Source organism: Eptatretus burgeri, chromosome 3 (assembly GCF_056783735.1).
Source record: "Eptatretus burgeri isolate ZD-2024b chromosome 3, Ebu_testis_v1, whole genome shotgun sequence".
NCBI classification, from domain to species: domain Eukaryota; kingdom Metazoa; phylum Chordata; class Myxini; order Myxiniformes; family Myxinidae; genus Eptatretus; species Eptatretus burgeri.
The window spans coordinates 139,411,290-139,427,247 of record NC_140963.1 but is presented as its reverse complement, the minus strand read 5'-3'; the positions used below and the strand labels follow the sequence as shown (position 1 = coordinate 139,427,247).

General features: G+C 44.1%; 1 protein-coding gene across 6 annotated transcripts in view; it reads right to left on the bottom strand.

Annotated features, from left to right (window-relative positions):
• The window catches only part of DIXDC1 (DIX domain containing 1), a 113,003-nt gene that overhangs the window by 26,537 nt on the left and 70,508 nt on the right, over nucleotides 1–15,958 (bottom strand). For all 6 annotated transcript variants that reach the window (XM_085875902.1, XM_085875901.1, XM_085875900.1 and 3 more), the window contains 5 exons: nucleotides 14,064–14,186; nucleotides 12,616–12,683; nucleotides 12,326–12,420; nucleotides 1,051–1,149; nucleotides 106–159 (listed from right to left, as the gene is read on the bottom strand). In XM_085875902.1, the coding sequence (XP_085732028.1) occupies nucleotides 106–159; nucleotides 1,051–1,149; nucleotides 12,326–12,420; nucleotides 12,616–12,683; nucleotides 14,064–14,186 (439 nt within the window). The remainder of the gene's footprint in view (nucleotides 1–105; nucleotides 160–1,050; nucleotides 1,150–12,325; nucleotides 12,421–12,615; nucleotides 12,684–14,063; nucleotides 14,187–15,958) is intronic.

Genomic DNA, 15,958 nt, shown 5'->3' with positions numbered 1-15,958 from the left:
ATCAGCGAGTGCCTTTGATTGGAATGAAGTGACCCTTGATTGGAATGAAGTGACACTTGATTGGAATGAAGTGACACTATTCTCATGAGAGTTATTATTACTCACCTCAAGCTGCTCACGTTGCTCCAAAGCTTCAGATAATCTGCTGTTCAGGATGCTCTGGTGGGGACAGGGAGAGTTTAATCAGCCATGCGCACGAACTGCAATCTCACCGTAAACTATCCACGACATCACATCTCCAAGTAAAAGGGACCAACATTGAGGCAAAGGTACCATCTCTGTATAAAGGCTGATAAATTGACTCAAAAGGATCTTCTCACAGTCAGTTATGTGTAAGGGGTTGGTGATGAAAGCAAACTTCATCGATTCTGTCAAATGCTCACCTAGCATTGCCTCAGGTTGGGATTTTACAGGCCTCTTGAGTCTCCATACTATGACCACTGACCCCAGCTCGACATCAACCATGTGCCGAGATGTCACGCATGTTTCACGCACGTCAGAAAGTCATGCATGTTTCGCACTTCATTACGGGACGAATATAATGCCAGTATGATCTGGCACAAGGGCAGAGTAGGCCAAACTTGTCACAGTAGGATGGAACGAGGTCATGAATGAGTAGAATTCATTCTTTATCTTTCAGTGTTTATTCACGAGTTTGTCTCCACTGACTCGAGTCGAAGGATTTAAAGTTTTAAACAATTGATCTTTGGACAGCCAAATAAGAATCCCAACCATGACACAAATATACTCCCCACACTCTCCCCATCAAGGCCTTATTTAATATATAATAATGACATTCCTGCTTGCAAACAGCACCAATATAAAGGGCTTTGAGTACATTTTGCTTATGTGCCAAAAAGCAACGATGAGGGATGAACCCAGAAATATGCAATCAAACAATTAAAAAAACTGGCACGTAAGCAAGATTAAATGCAGAGTTTACATTTTCAAAGTCAATGCTGTGATTGGGAGAGATTAAACAATCGTGATTATCCGAGGTGTTCGGAACAACAAGGCCCGACTGACATCACCGGTGCTTGCTCTCCTCACTTGTTCTGTATCCGGAGATTTACGGGGTGGTTGAGGTGGTGCTGGGTGTGAGGGACGCACACCCTCAGAATCTGACACATCTCCGTTCAGCAGCAGGTCCTAAAGGAACAAAAACACAGCTACTCCATGTGCTCATCCATCCCAGCCGGTTGCATGGCCGTTCTGCATGTTCAGCTGCTTCTCCAGAACGAAACATTAACATAAAAATTAACTGCCGAGTTGCAGGCATCAAACAAAGCAACCGTTTTAAAGACATGATATCTTGTAACAAATGTTCAAGTTAAATATTATTGGTAATCAGGGCCAAGTGAGCGGTTGATGTAAAATAATTCTATACTAACTTGGTTGGTCCTTGTGAGGTTGCTTGGTCCTTATAATAACTTAGTTCTTGTGTGAACTTTATTGAAGTACTGGCAAGCCCTGGGCCCCAGGCCCACTTTTTGTGGGTAATTGTTGCTCAAATTATTTATTTTGGAATTCTAAGAATGAGAAGTGGGTACAGCAAGAGTGTATTGACGTCACTTGCCAGGAGCCAATCACATGCCTCGCACAGCCAATCGGCAGCATCTCTTGACTTCTCACGAAGCGACATTCATGCTTGCTTTGTTTGGGCATTTATCGATGTGAATGTCATATGTCAAAATGAAAATATGTCATGAATGAACTGAAAATATGTCTTTGTAATGAAAATATGTCAAAAAAATAAAAAGTAATAAAATATAAACACCCTGCACTACCTGGATCCTTGGTGATCAATGAAGTACCATTTTCAACTTTGTGTGTGACCAGTGGTTTTTGAGATGGAAAATGACACACACATCGGATCTTATTATTACAAGTGTGTGTGTGTGTTTTTTTTTTAGGTTGTTATCAAAACATGCGGGTTTCAGAATGTGGAACAGAGCCCTCCCAGGTCTCAAAGTATCCACTTTCATATATATATATATATATATATATATATATATATATATATATATATATATATATATATATATATATATATATATATACATACATACATACATACATACATACATACATACATATATATATATATATATATATATATATATATATATATATATATATATATATATATATATATATATATATATATGAGCCTGGTGTTGGCGCAATGGTTAGGGGAGCGGCTTGGGATCCAAAAGGTCCCGAGTTCAAGCCCCGTTGGGCCACTGAATTAATACACCAGGGGATTGACTCAGCCTGTCATCCTTCCGAGGTCGGCGAAATGAGTACCAGTATACTGGGCCCGGTGTATACCCCGGTTAAAATAGGTGTATCATATCCCTGTGTCGTAAGAGGCGACCAGGGTTGCGTCAGGAAGGGCATCCGGCGTAAAACATGTGCCAAATCACTATGCGGATCATACGGATGATCCGCTGTGGCGACCCCGAACGGGAGCAGCCGAAAGAAGAAGAAGAAGAATATATATATATATATATATATATATATATATATATATATATATATATATATATATATATATATATATATATATGGGGCTGCAAAAGTAGGTATACAGTAATGAAAAACAAAACGTGCGCACAAAACGTATTTTATTGATTATACAAGCATATCAATAATAACATACCAATAATAAACATATCAATAATAAACATATTAATCCCTCAAATGTTCAAGCAGTTTGTCCCCGGCATTCACTACTATTAAATGAATCCTAGCACCACTATTATAATACTGGTAATACTGGTATAATCCTTACTGTACACCTACTTTTGCAGCCCCTTGTATATGTATATATATATATATATATATATATATATATATATATATATATATATATATATATATATATATATATATATATATACATATATATATATATATACATATATATATACATATATATATACATATATATATATATATACATACATATATATATATATATATATATATATATATATATATATATATACATACATATATATATATATATATATATATATATATATATATATATATATATATATATATATATATATATATATACATATATATATATATATATATATATATATATATATATATATATATATATATATATATATATATACATATATATATATATATATATATATACATATGTGTGTGTAAGTTGCTCTTGGCTGCCATCTCCACAGGTGGGTGGGTTTCAGGACATAGAATAGAGACCATCCAGTTCTCAAAGTATCTACCTCCATGTGTGTATGTAGGTATATTGTGATGGTTTGGGAAATTCACCCCGGGGGAGAGCATACATGGACATGTCGGTGACCTGAGGAGTTATTTCAATTGTCAATGTATAAGTAGACCTTTGCCCCAGGTCGAATGGTTTGGGGGGACATGTGTTGAGGTTGTAGTTTGTGTTTCCCTGGTGTGATGTCCTCCCTCCCACTTCTACTCCTTTCAATACTCCATTGATCTGTTCCCCCCTCTGTCTTTCTCAATCCACCAATAACCTCCTTCACCAAACCTCAATTGAACAATCCCTCCTTCACCCCATTAGTCTTACTTCCAACCCCACAGCCGATCAGTTGTCCCTCAGTCCATCTGTATCCATCTCCATTGCCACTCCATTCACGAGTTGCTTTATTGGGCACATTAATTAATTCTTTGGGCTGATGAGAATACCTTCACCACATTGGACGTTGTCCCTTCTCACATGCATGTCTGTGGCATAAAGTGGCTCGGATTATAAAAATAAATTGACTTAGGTGAGAGCTGATTGGTTATTTCCTCCATTCATAAGTGAAAGATGTGGGTGGGTCTTTCTTTATCATTTATATGTTGACTGCTTTTGACATTTGCATGTGGTACATGCTTGCCAGCCTCATTGGTATGCATTGCTGTCTGCGCTGTCGCTGATGATTCGCTAACAAGTGATGAAACCGTTCCAGCCGCTGAGGGGGTGTGTAGCATTGGGATTCTCACGTGTGTACTATTTATGAATGTCTTTATAGCTGTGGAGGATCTCTGGGAAGGGTTTGAAACAACAAAAGGGCTTACCTTAGGTAGCCTTTCTTGTTTGCTTTATGCAGGTTCTTTGGCTACAAAAGCATGGAAGGAGTCGATGTATTTATATAATCCTAGCCACCTGGGTTTAATTGATTACGTGAGAGCTGATTGGTTATTCCTTCCATTCACAGGTGAGAGATGTGGGTGGGTCTTTCTTTATCATATTTGTTGTCATGTTTGTGGGGTAGATGGAGGAACTTCAGAGTAAAGGTAGGATTGAAGAGAGTAGCATGGTCCGTGGTTGAGCAGGACACATGTTGATGTAATTTAAGTAGGGCAACTGTCAGCTTAGGTTGGTACATGTCACCACACGGGGGTGGGCGGGGGGGGGGGCTGTGTTAATTAGGTAGCGATTAAGGCCAATTTCTCCCAGTATGTGATTGCCCCTGTAACCTCTTCCTGTGTTTTTGCATTTACAAGACCAGCGATAAAAAAGGAATCACGTCCTTCATAGTAGTGAGTGTCAGGTCAGGTTATATCTGTGACCTGCTACAGGTACCATGTAAACCTGTACTAACCTGTTCCATGGTCGGGTTGTCGGCGACTAAACCGTCTCCCCCACCAGGTTTTCTGGTGAGGAGGGGGTTTGGATATGGACACCCAACAGGATTAAAAACAAAACCTGTCAAAGGGTGGAGGAGCTCCTTGTGAGCCAACGGCCATCCATATCTCGTGCCCAACTGTGTCTGCGGACGTCCTGCTGCAGTTGGGTTACTTTTTATTAGCAGGTTGGTGGCAGGATTTGCACTCCGGCCACCGTAAAACCCTTGATTCCGAAAAACACAAAAACGCAAAAAAAAATCTGAAAACCCACTCCATGGGAGTACCTCATGTGCAGCTTCCCTTCGCAGGGCAGCTCACCGGATGACGGGATTGGGGCAAAGCCTTCGGGACCCCCAATCTTTGATGAAAGGAGGGAAACCATGGGGTAACATCTGTGGGTCAGATTGCGGGAGAGTGTGTCGGAGTGGTGCTGAGGTGTCGTCCACCAGACGGCGGTCTCCTTGGGTTAACCTGAGGCTGTCCCTTCGGGTGGGTGCTTGGAATGTCCTATCCCGAAGAGAGGATGATCACCTTTCTCTGTTATCATCTGAGCTCAAGCGTTTGGACATCAGTATTGCAGCACTCTCTGAGCTTCGGAGACCGGATTGCGGAAAGATAATGGTGGGTGGTTACACCTACTATTGGTCAGGTCGCTCTGATGGTTACCATACTCAGGGAGATGCTGTAGCTGTGTCCAATAAGCTGACCCCAATGATAATTGAGGTAACACCAGTCAACGAGCATATTGTTGCGAATTTGCGCCCGCCGGCATGCGAACTGCCGCCTTCCACTAATAGTTGCAGCTCGCCCACCGGACGGACAATTCAGTCATGACCCTCCTGGAACTACCGCTAGGAACCAGTCATGGGTGGGGGTTTAACCTCACCACAGCCCAGTCCGCATTCTACCCACGCGAAATAGGATGAATCGCCGAATGTCGATATACCTAAGTACCCGCGTGGGTAACCTACCGAGGGGCTGCACCGCACCGCACCACAGGTCGGCCTGGGACACGAACCACTTAAGCGGTCCGTTCCGTACTACAGTGATAACCGAGCGGTGTTATCACCGACCTCGACGGATCCGATTCTCTTTACCAGGCGTTCAAAACCCACTATTAATTATTCCACGATGCAAGATGGCACTTTCAAAAGGGAAATAGGACACGACGAACGGGATACATTTCACACAAGGACATTTATTATAAAGCACGTATTACACACACAACACAAGCAAGGCAGTAATGCAATGTACAGGCAAGAAATAGAAAATGTTACGACCGACTATAATGAGAATATACATGCACTTAACAGGTTCTACTTACAGGGACATGGCGCCATAGCAGTCATACAAAACAAAATAAATGGAAAGACCTCCTCACAGGCAAGGGGGTAGATGGGGTCCGGAGACCTTTATGGTCGTGGGCCGTGGATGACCGAAAAGGCCCACGAGACCGTGCAGGTTACCTGCATCCTCGAGGTGTCTCGGTGGGCAGGTCGCGACGTCTGCTCCCCACGGCAGCTAGGGTGGCCGCGCCTGACTCCGGGCCTTGCGACGATGGGCGGTAAGCTCTCTCCAGTGCTCCTCGCCAGACGCGCAGGTTTGCACCACACAGCCGGCAGAGCTGCGCCTCCCGTCTGCGTCCCCGATGCGTCGCCCGAACTCGCCACCGGCCCGCGCCTTCGCCAACAGGTCGCTCAACAGGACCACCGGGAGACAGGGGAAGAAATCAGCGGCAAGACGAGAGGGAGGGAGAGGGAGCATGACCCGACGTCCACGAGAGAGAGAGAACTCGACCTCGAACACCAAGAGAGCGAGCTCGACCCCGACATTTACTAAGAGAGCGAGAGCCCGCGTGCGGTCCGCCGTATATAGCGCGGGGCTCCGCCCTTCGCTCCTCCCCGTTTTCGGCTCCGCCTCCCTTCGAGAAGCTTCCCGAAAAGGGGCGTTCCCTCACTCTGACCACCTCACGCCGTGCATCCACCAATTGGCAGCGAGCTGCCCTGTCCCCTTCCCTTCACACCAAGCGCGGGGAAAATAGGCGGGAAAAAACCCACAGGCTCCGCAAGAGCTTTTGTTCTGCCAATCCTGCCCACGTTCTCGGATGGTTCCTGACGTGGAAACCATCGTAGCGTGGACCGTGGAGGATGGCGTTCAGAAGTGGGGGTAGTGGCAAAGATGGTAGTGGTTGTTGTGAGGGAAATTGTAGCGTGGTTGGCGTTGTGACGTACTTGGTGGCGGTTGTTGTTTGCGTGTCGGTTTGTTGCGTGCTTGGCGTTGCGGCGTACTTGGTGGCGGTTGTTGTTTGCGTGTAGGTTCAAAATAATGATAGGTAAAGAAATACACTATCTCAAAGGGTGTGGTTTCCCGCCCGGTGATTACATGGTTTCGATGACGCCAGGTCCAAAAAGGATAATCTCTGGACGAAGCTAAGCGCCAGGAAAAGAGAGGGATTTCCTTTTATTTTATCTCTCCCCTTATTTGTTTTCATAACTGTGTGTCGAGGCGCCTCGACTTCAGGCTGTATATTACCTCACGTTTCATTATTACGCTTTGATTTATTCCTATTATGAATACTTGACTTATAACCATTAAATCCCTATTTTTTAAGATTGCTTGTGTCTGTCTATTTGTTGTGGGTTCAAGTATAAACCCTTGTCCTCCATCCTGGTGAATGCCTCTGGTACGCGTCTTTGCCACCCTCCATCCCGCACACACAATTATTTCCAAGGATTATGTGTTCGCCTCCAAGGTAGAACCGTTCGGCTATTCGTCCAGGTCGGTCTTAACCGGTGTGGACACGATAATATTGTTACGAATTTGGAATTCAATTGCACACAACATACAGGTTCCCTTAGTCAGCTATGTCGATAAGTGCATGTTCCCTAGATAGGTCACCTTCCATTGTTTAAATGTTTTGAAATCGATTGGATGCACTGCGGATCGATTTAATAGTTAGGGAACGAAACAATGGAGACGTCCCTCCCCCTCTTCTGCAAAGAGGAAGAAGAACCCTGCCATCCTGTGACGTCAACAACTCCCTCCCACCCGTGGTTGAGCGGGGGCGGGTGGGGGTGGATCACGAGGGCATGAGTCACGCCGGGTGCAGGGGAGGGGGTGCAAAGGATAAAGAGGACATCTTTTCTTTGTTCAAAGAGAGTCCCGTGGGAGTCCCGTGGTAGGGCTGAGTTGGTGGGCTGAGTTCGTGAAAGTCCCGTGTAAAAAGTTCGGGGGAGTCCCGTGTGCAGAGTTCGTGTGCTGAGTCCCGTGGGAGGAGTAAGCTTTTTGCTTCGGCTGGCTCAGTGAGTTTCGGCTGCTGCTTTGTTTTGGAAGGAACTTGAGCGAGTTGTTCGGCTCAAACTGCGAGTGGAGGCTTCTTCCTCTTCTTCCTCTTCTTCCTCATCCTCTTGGTTCGTGGAGCTTGTTGTCCATTTTGTTTCCCGGCTTGGAGCGACGCGTCGGCCTCTTCTTGGAGTTGGTTCCTCGGGGAAGCGACGCATCGACAGGAAGGATCGGCGCCTCATCTCACCGGCACGTGTTGAGAAGCGCGGGAGGATTCGCGGGAGCTCGGGAAGGATCACGGCGATTGGATCCAGCTCGCTCTCGCTGGAGCCCAGGTCCGGACAAGTTGAAGACCACACGAGGTGGAAAGGTTCGAATCAAGCTCTGAGTTCCAGCTCACCTGTCCTCCGAGCTGGAGCTCATGATTAAAGGCCTCAGCCACCGTTTCGTGTGTGTGTGTGTGTGTGTGTGTGTGTGTGTGTGTGTGTGTGTGTGTGTGTGCGCGCGTACGTGTGTCCGTGGGCCCGTCTAATAAGTAGGAACTGCTGTTAAGTGTAAATGACTGTACATAATAAGTAGACAGTTGTAGTTCTTTTGTCGTGCTTTTGTTGCTTGGAAAATTGCATACGTATTTTGCCTTATTTAATTGCATACGTGTTTCATTATAATAAATGTCCTTGTGTGAATGTAAACCTGCTCGTTGCGTCCATTCCCTCATTGGCTGAACATTTCCTGTGTTGGGAGTTAGAAACCGTTGGTTTGCCGTAATAGGGGGACATTTGGACCGACGGTTCTCGGCGATTAAGCCGCTCGGAATCGCGCACGGACAAGCTCGCCTCGGCGGTTTGTTCCGTACGAGATCCGTCGAGGGTGGAATACCCCGGTAGTTGGATCACGTGGGTATTACGGTAAATTGAAGATTGGCAATCGACCCTACCCCACGTGATCTGCCGATTGGCGTATCTCGGTTCTTGTACAAGGACCCGTCGCTCGGAGTTATCCGGGCGGTGATCTATACTCCGGGCGATCGGTCGGGCCGACTCGACTTGCGGCTCCGTTCAGAGCGGTCGGTTGGCGGCTGACCCCCCCCCCCCCCGGTCTGTAACAATATATTTATATATAGACACAGTCCTGTGTTGTCACTGAAATACTCCCTCAAACCTTTGTGAAGTCGTAACAAACTTACAGGATGCACCGACCTCTACCTTGTGTATGTCCTGAGGGTATTTGTTTTGAAAAAAAAAAATTTCAACTTGTATCTTTTACTTCAGTTGCTTATAAAAACATAATATCACGAATAAGTTTGCAAAATAAATGTTTGAATTCTGCTTTGTGTAAATCATGACAATCAACGTGGTGATGAGGTGTTTTTGATAAAGTGGTGGAGAGGTGTTTTGAATTACATGGTGGTGAGGTGTTTTTATATACATACATATATTGTTTTCTATACCCTCTCCCTCTCTCTCCCACACCTACCCCTCCTACCTGGAGTTAAGGACTGACGGTTCAGTTTTTAATGTAAAACGGCTTCCCCAGAGTGTGGCATGCATGAATCCGATTCGGAGGGAGCTGACAGGAGGGGTGCAAAGGTCGCTGCATTTGCCTGCATGCACGCATGCATGCAGGCAGGCAGGCCTTTGCCAGGTAGATAGCATGGGTTTTAAATGCTCCTGCTGGATTTTATGTCGAACCCGGCAGTTAAAAATAAAATGTTGCTGTTTGGGCAAGTTTTATCACCCTTCCCTTTCCCTCCCCTCACACTGCCTTCCCTTCCCTATCCTTCGAGCCATTTCCCCTTCCCTCCCCCTCCCATCATGTTTACTCCTCCCAAACCTCCTCCACTCTCCACCCCCAATGGACATCTCTGGGCATTGTCCACATGTTGTATTAACGTATTGTTTTATCGTATCCTATTTCATTCAATCCTGCACTACACCCTTCCCCCCCCTCCCCTTCACAAGCCCCATGACCAAATGCAAGTAAAGAACCCCTTCTCCCTCCCCCTCAGGTCCCTCCACCTTCCTCACTCCCCCTTCTCACCCTCTCCTAGCTCCTCCACTCCTCCTCACCCCCTTCTCCTCACTCCCCTTCTCCTCACTCCCCTTCTCCTCTCTCTCCTCTCTCCCCCTCCCCTCTCCCCCTCTCCCACCCCCCTCTTAATATTCCCGTCAGCGAAGCAACAGGTTGTATTGGCTTGTGTAAATGTGTATGCTCGTGTATATCAGTAAAGCGACAGGATGACGCTCCACACCCCTCCCCTCTCCCTCGCGATTGAACGCTGCTTCAGTCAGTTAGGCGGAGCAACCCCACCATGACCTCTCACCCGAAGCTCTGATATAGCACGGCCCTGTTGCGATGGTCGAGCGGCTTTTGTCACTGGCCTAGCGAAACGCTAAAAAGCACAAATGACAGAGTACAGAGGGTAAAACAGAAAAAATGGGGTCAAAAGGCTTGGTAATTTTAGACACAGCATTGGGATGGGTTGTCGCCATCTAACTAGACGTAAGAGTGACGCATCTGTAACAGCATGATTAATTACTTTATGCTTACTCTGGAATGTAGACATTCACTTTAAGGAAATAACTGCTCTCTTCTAATAATTATTGACCCCCTTGGAGCCATTTGCACAACAATATTACCATGTGATAGTTATATCCTCTTACCAAAATGAAAATATTCAAGAAAGTTTGTGGATTTTTGTACATTGAATAATAATAAATTATTAAAGTAATAAACACCAGTTAAATAAATGAGAATTACAAGAAACCACAATAAAAGTTATAAATTCGTGAATATGTGAAATTATTTTTCATCAGCTTGATCGCTTGCTTGAAAGTCTATGAGTGGGTTCAGAATGGCACCAAGTTAGCAACTTTCAAAAGAACAGCGTGTCAAGATCTAAACTCTGCGAGAAGGGCTCACGATGAATAAAATAGCACAAAAACCGAAGATCTCTGAAATCTCTGATTGCTCTTTTTCTTGTTATTGACTTCAGCAGTTTGTTTCACATGTATTTATAAAGGCTGTTGGTTTACACTAATAAACACATAAGACTGTTATCACTGATAATTGGATGAATTTATCCTAAAGTACAAATAGCAATGGAATCATCCAAACTTTTGCAGTGTTGTATATCCTAAGCCTTAATAGGTGACCTGTATCGTTGGACTTCACACATTACATGCAGGGTACTTTAAATAAATACCACCTTTGCCTAACCCAGCACAGAATCGGTGATGTCAGACTGGATTGACCAATCAATATAAATAATCAGGTGGGAAAATACTCAAGTAAAGTGAAGCAGTCCCTGTGCTTTTGCCTCCTGTCAAAGATGGCAATTACACTCAGTGCTTAAGATCCCACAAACTTCATTGAGGAAGTTCACTTCAAGGAACACAAGCTTGTCCATGCTAAAACAGGCAGGCAGGCTGGACAACCAGGATTACAATTGGCTCTACTGCAGCAACAGTTCAGCACCCAGACTATATGGTCTTTCCAAGATCCATAAAGAGAATGTCCCTCTGAGACCCACTGCGTCCTTTGTTAATGCTTTATCATACTGACTGTCTGGCTTCCAAGCACGCATCATTGTCAGGCTTGGAGGCCAGACCGATAAAACAGGAAAGAACAGTGGTGAATTTGTCGTGAGGATAATAAAAGTGAGAATCCAAGAAGATACGACTATGGCATATTTTGATGTGGTTACACTCTACCAATATCCCAGTCGATCTAGCAGTGAGTGTCACGCTCGATCAGTTGAAACATTCTAACGACTGGAAAATTGCGTGTCAGAACACTAGCCGATTAACACCTGAGGATGTTGCCTGCTGAAGGTGTGTGAGGGGGGAGGGGTGAGGGTGAGGACTCTCTGTTGGTGGTGGGGGGGAGGGGTTAACACTTTCTGTGAGGGGATGGGGGAGGTTGAGGAGTTGTGGGGGGAGGGGTTTGGAGTGGGGAGGAGATTGACGTTTTAGGGTTGGGAAGGGGAGCAAGAGGACTTGGGGTTGGGGTTGGGAAGCAGAGGTTGAGGACTTGGGGTTTAGGAGGAAGGATTGATGACTTGCAGTTTTGTGAGGGTTGGGGGGACAGCTGAGCATTTGAAGTCACATTTTCTCCTGTTGCTCCTCCTCCTCCTCAAATCAAACCCTCCACATATCCTTTACCCCCAACAATTTTTTTTTTTAATAGTACAGGAGAAAAGGGTGGAAATTAAGATCAACAATAGGAAGAGAAGGAAGGATAATGTGGGGCAGAACAGAGAGTGGGGAAGTATCGGAGGAAGGGGAGGGGTTGTTTTTCTGCAATGTTTCTGCATATTTATAAAATTCCATCATATATTTGCACATGTCATGAATAGATGGTAAATAATAGTGTATAGTTTTATCCAACTTGTCCAGCCATTACAGATTACCTGCAGAGTTAAAAGAATCATCTGTGCTTCATGTACACCTCTTTCCAGTTCATCAGTGCTTGCGATATCTTTGGCTGAATCTTGTGTAGGATAATCTATGCCACAGGTGAGAACAATGGTGAGGGAGGAAGAACCCTCATTGCATTGAGAGTTTTAACCATGCCAAGGAAGCAAGCCATTTGTTTATATCACACTCAGAAAGCCACGGGTTAACGGGCAGCAACGATTAACACAATAACCTTAAAAAGAGCATTGTGGGAGATTAATCAAAGTTGGTAATGCAGAGTTACCTTGGTGGCTTGCTCCGGCCATTGTATCGGTGCATTCTCCATCTGCTTCCTTGGATACTGTAGGCAGACTACGACAGAGACAAATGTGTCAATCCAAGGTGCATATACTTACGTGTCAAAACAGTCCTGCAAGTCTGTGCCTTTGAGAGTAGAGAATATTTATCAAATCCGTTTTAAACATACATCTGCCCTTCCATGGACCCATCATATTGTGTGTTCTTGTGTGAGCACAGTGACATCATGGGACGTGGCACTTAGTCAACATGATAGTGAATGACTGCACTACAAACCAGTGCTGTGATAATGTTTTACTAGCTGTCTGATGAAATAAACCCCAGGGTTTTTATTTGTTCTTCACACTTGAAATTAAAAATAAAATAAAATAAAATTGAAAAACAAACAAACAAACAAACAAAAAAATAAACCAATGTCACCCGCAGGGTGACCCGTATCTTGCCAAAAGGTGAGCACGTGTGACTTCTTTAAGGTCACACTGAGGTGAACAGAGCTGCTATCCACCAGGAGCGACTCCCTGAGGAATATCTGCCTACGAGAGATTCCGATGAGAATCGTTCTACAGAGTAACCATGAAAAATATGTGTTTTCCTCATAATGTCACCAAATGACATCATAATGTCTCAAGCTTGACATATCTAGACAGCACTCAACGAGGTGTTCAATTTGAGGTACTACACGATATGGTTCCTAAAACTTGAAAATTTGACCTTGGGGTCAAATATGTTTGACCTCAGGTGCTAACCATGAAGGTCAAGGCCAATCGCCACCAAAAACTAATCAGCTGAGCGCCAGACCATATACTACATCCCATAAAGTTTGGAGACGATTAGATTAAAATTACTCAAAAAATAAGGGTTTCGTCGACTCCCCTGATTTGCGACAAAGTGACCTTGACCTTTGACCTTCAAAATTTTATGTGCTGAAAGGGACCTCTATAGGCCTCTGATATCCAAAGTTACAAAAATTTCCAATGATAACTGTGCTCTGCAGAGTGATTTATACGTGATGACAGACAAAAAAAAAATAAACAAAAAAACAAACATATGAAGGTCAAGGCCAATCGCCACCAAAAATTAATCAGCTGAGCGCCAGACCATATACTACAATCCCATAAAGTTTGAAGACGATCCGATCAAAATTACTCAAAAAATAAGGGTTTCGTCGACTCCCTGATTTGCGACAAAGTGACCTTGACCTTTGACCTTGACCTTCAAAATTTTGTGCGCTGAAAGGGACCTCTATAGGCCTCTGATATGCAAAGTTACAAAAATTTCCAATGATAACTGTGCTCTGCAGAATTTTTTATACGTGATTACAGACAAACAAACAAACAAAAAAAAAAAAACATACAAGCTGACTAACATATCTTGCAAAAACTTCGTTTTGGCAAGATAAAAACTTCATTTCTTGACCCTTGTGAAAATGCTTACTTTGAAGCTGCTCCGCTGACAGGATGGCTACCCATGTGCTCGTAGCGCCGAACGAGCGCTGCAACGGCAGAAACGTGAGGGGCGAAGGGGCTCTCCAACCTTGAAGGCTCAACCCCTTCCTTTCTTGAATGAAAAAATAAAATAAAATAAAAATGAAGATAATGATCAATTTTATGAATGTGCAACCAGGAATCAATATATTAATACTGAAGGACCAATTTTGTGCTCCTCCTAGCGGTCGCGTCACGTTTTTCTCGGTACTGTGACCTGGACTGAAAGAAACTTCCTACCTGTAAGAGTGCATCACACATAGTGGCAATAGTCAACCTTCGGAATCCGTCTGTGATGGGGTTTCGGCTAGTTAAAATTATTTCTACATTATATGTTGTTACTGTTCATGTTGCCCAGTTAAATCCCGTGTGCTGAATCAAAACGATCGCAACCACCAAACCAGTCCACGGTCCCGAACAAGTTCCCGGGACTGTGTCACGTTACAATGCTTGTGGGAGCATGGAATTAAACAGGTCAAGCACCGATAGCTCGTGAATTATCTAATTCGGCTGAGCAACCGTTAGCTCACGAGTAAGGTCCAATGCGGTTTGAACCGCTTTGTCATTAAAATACTATCAGCTTAAACCACCAGACGAAGCAACCAGAACAAGTGGAATACACCCCAAGACCAAATGTATTTAATAAAAGAGAATAGTACAGGGGAAGGACACAAGAATGAAGCAATAGGAATAAAACAATTTCAAATAGAATGACACTCAGTAGAGCATATACCTCTACCAGGCTGAACATTTTACATATTGTATCCAACCAAAAGGCCGGATCTACATCCGGACCTCCAAAAAAATGTAATTGGCTTGTTATCATCACCAACCCCACTCATCCATTAAGTTTTGTCACAACCCATGCACAACTTTTTGAAATATTGTGTTATATATTGTTTTTGGCCCTATCTCTCAATTGTGAAGAATCATTTTAACAAGTTCGAATTGCGAACATACGCCATGGGAGTTCATTCATACAACTCTCAGGTGAGCGATAGCACGGACGACAAATAGCTTTGATATTTGGTAAGATTTTCATCGCATCAGAAAAAGAAACCAGAACACCTCACAAGAGTGAGGCTAGTTTCATATCATCATTTGCGACAATTTTGTGTTGGGCATGGCCCAACACATTTAATTATTTTTATTTTATTTTAAAAATAATGGTCCGAAAGGGCCGTTTGTCGGCCCAAAGGGCCAGAATCGCACTTTGGGCTCAGTTAATGCCTGGGGAATGGTCTTGAGAATATACCTGTCAAGTTTGGTTCGGTTCCGTTTACGAACAACCGAGAAATAGCAATCTTTTAAAAACTGGGCCGAGAGGGCCGTTTGTCGGCCCAAATGGCCATAATCTCACTTTGGGCTCAGTTAGTGCCTGCAGAGTGACCTCCAGAATACACCTGTCAAATTTGGTCCGGTTTCTTTCACGAATAACCGAGAAATAGCAATTTTAAGAAAATGGACCAAAAGGGCCGTTTCTCGGCCCAAAGGGCTGGAATCTCACTTTGGGCTCAGTTAATGCCTGCGCATACGCGTCTAGTATATACCTGTCAATTTTCGTCGAATTCTGTTCACGAAGAATGGAGAAATAGATGTTCAAATGAACTGTACACAAGAAAAGAGAGAATGCGAGCAGCGCTTCGACCCCGTGGGGTGGAAGACCCCACGGGGTAAAAATTCTTGTATCTGGATCCAGATCTTCAGAAAAATCTAACCAATTCGTCCTTGTCACACACCCAACCTGTCTCTCAAGTTTAGTCCAAATCCATCCATAACTTTTTGAAATATCCTACTCACAGACAGACAAAAAGACAGAAAAACGTATCGACAAACGGGTGAAAA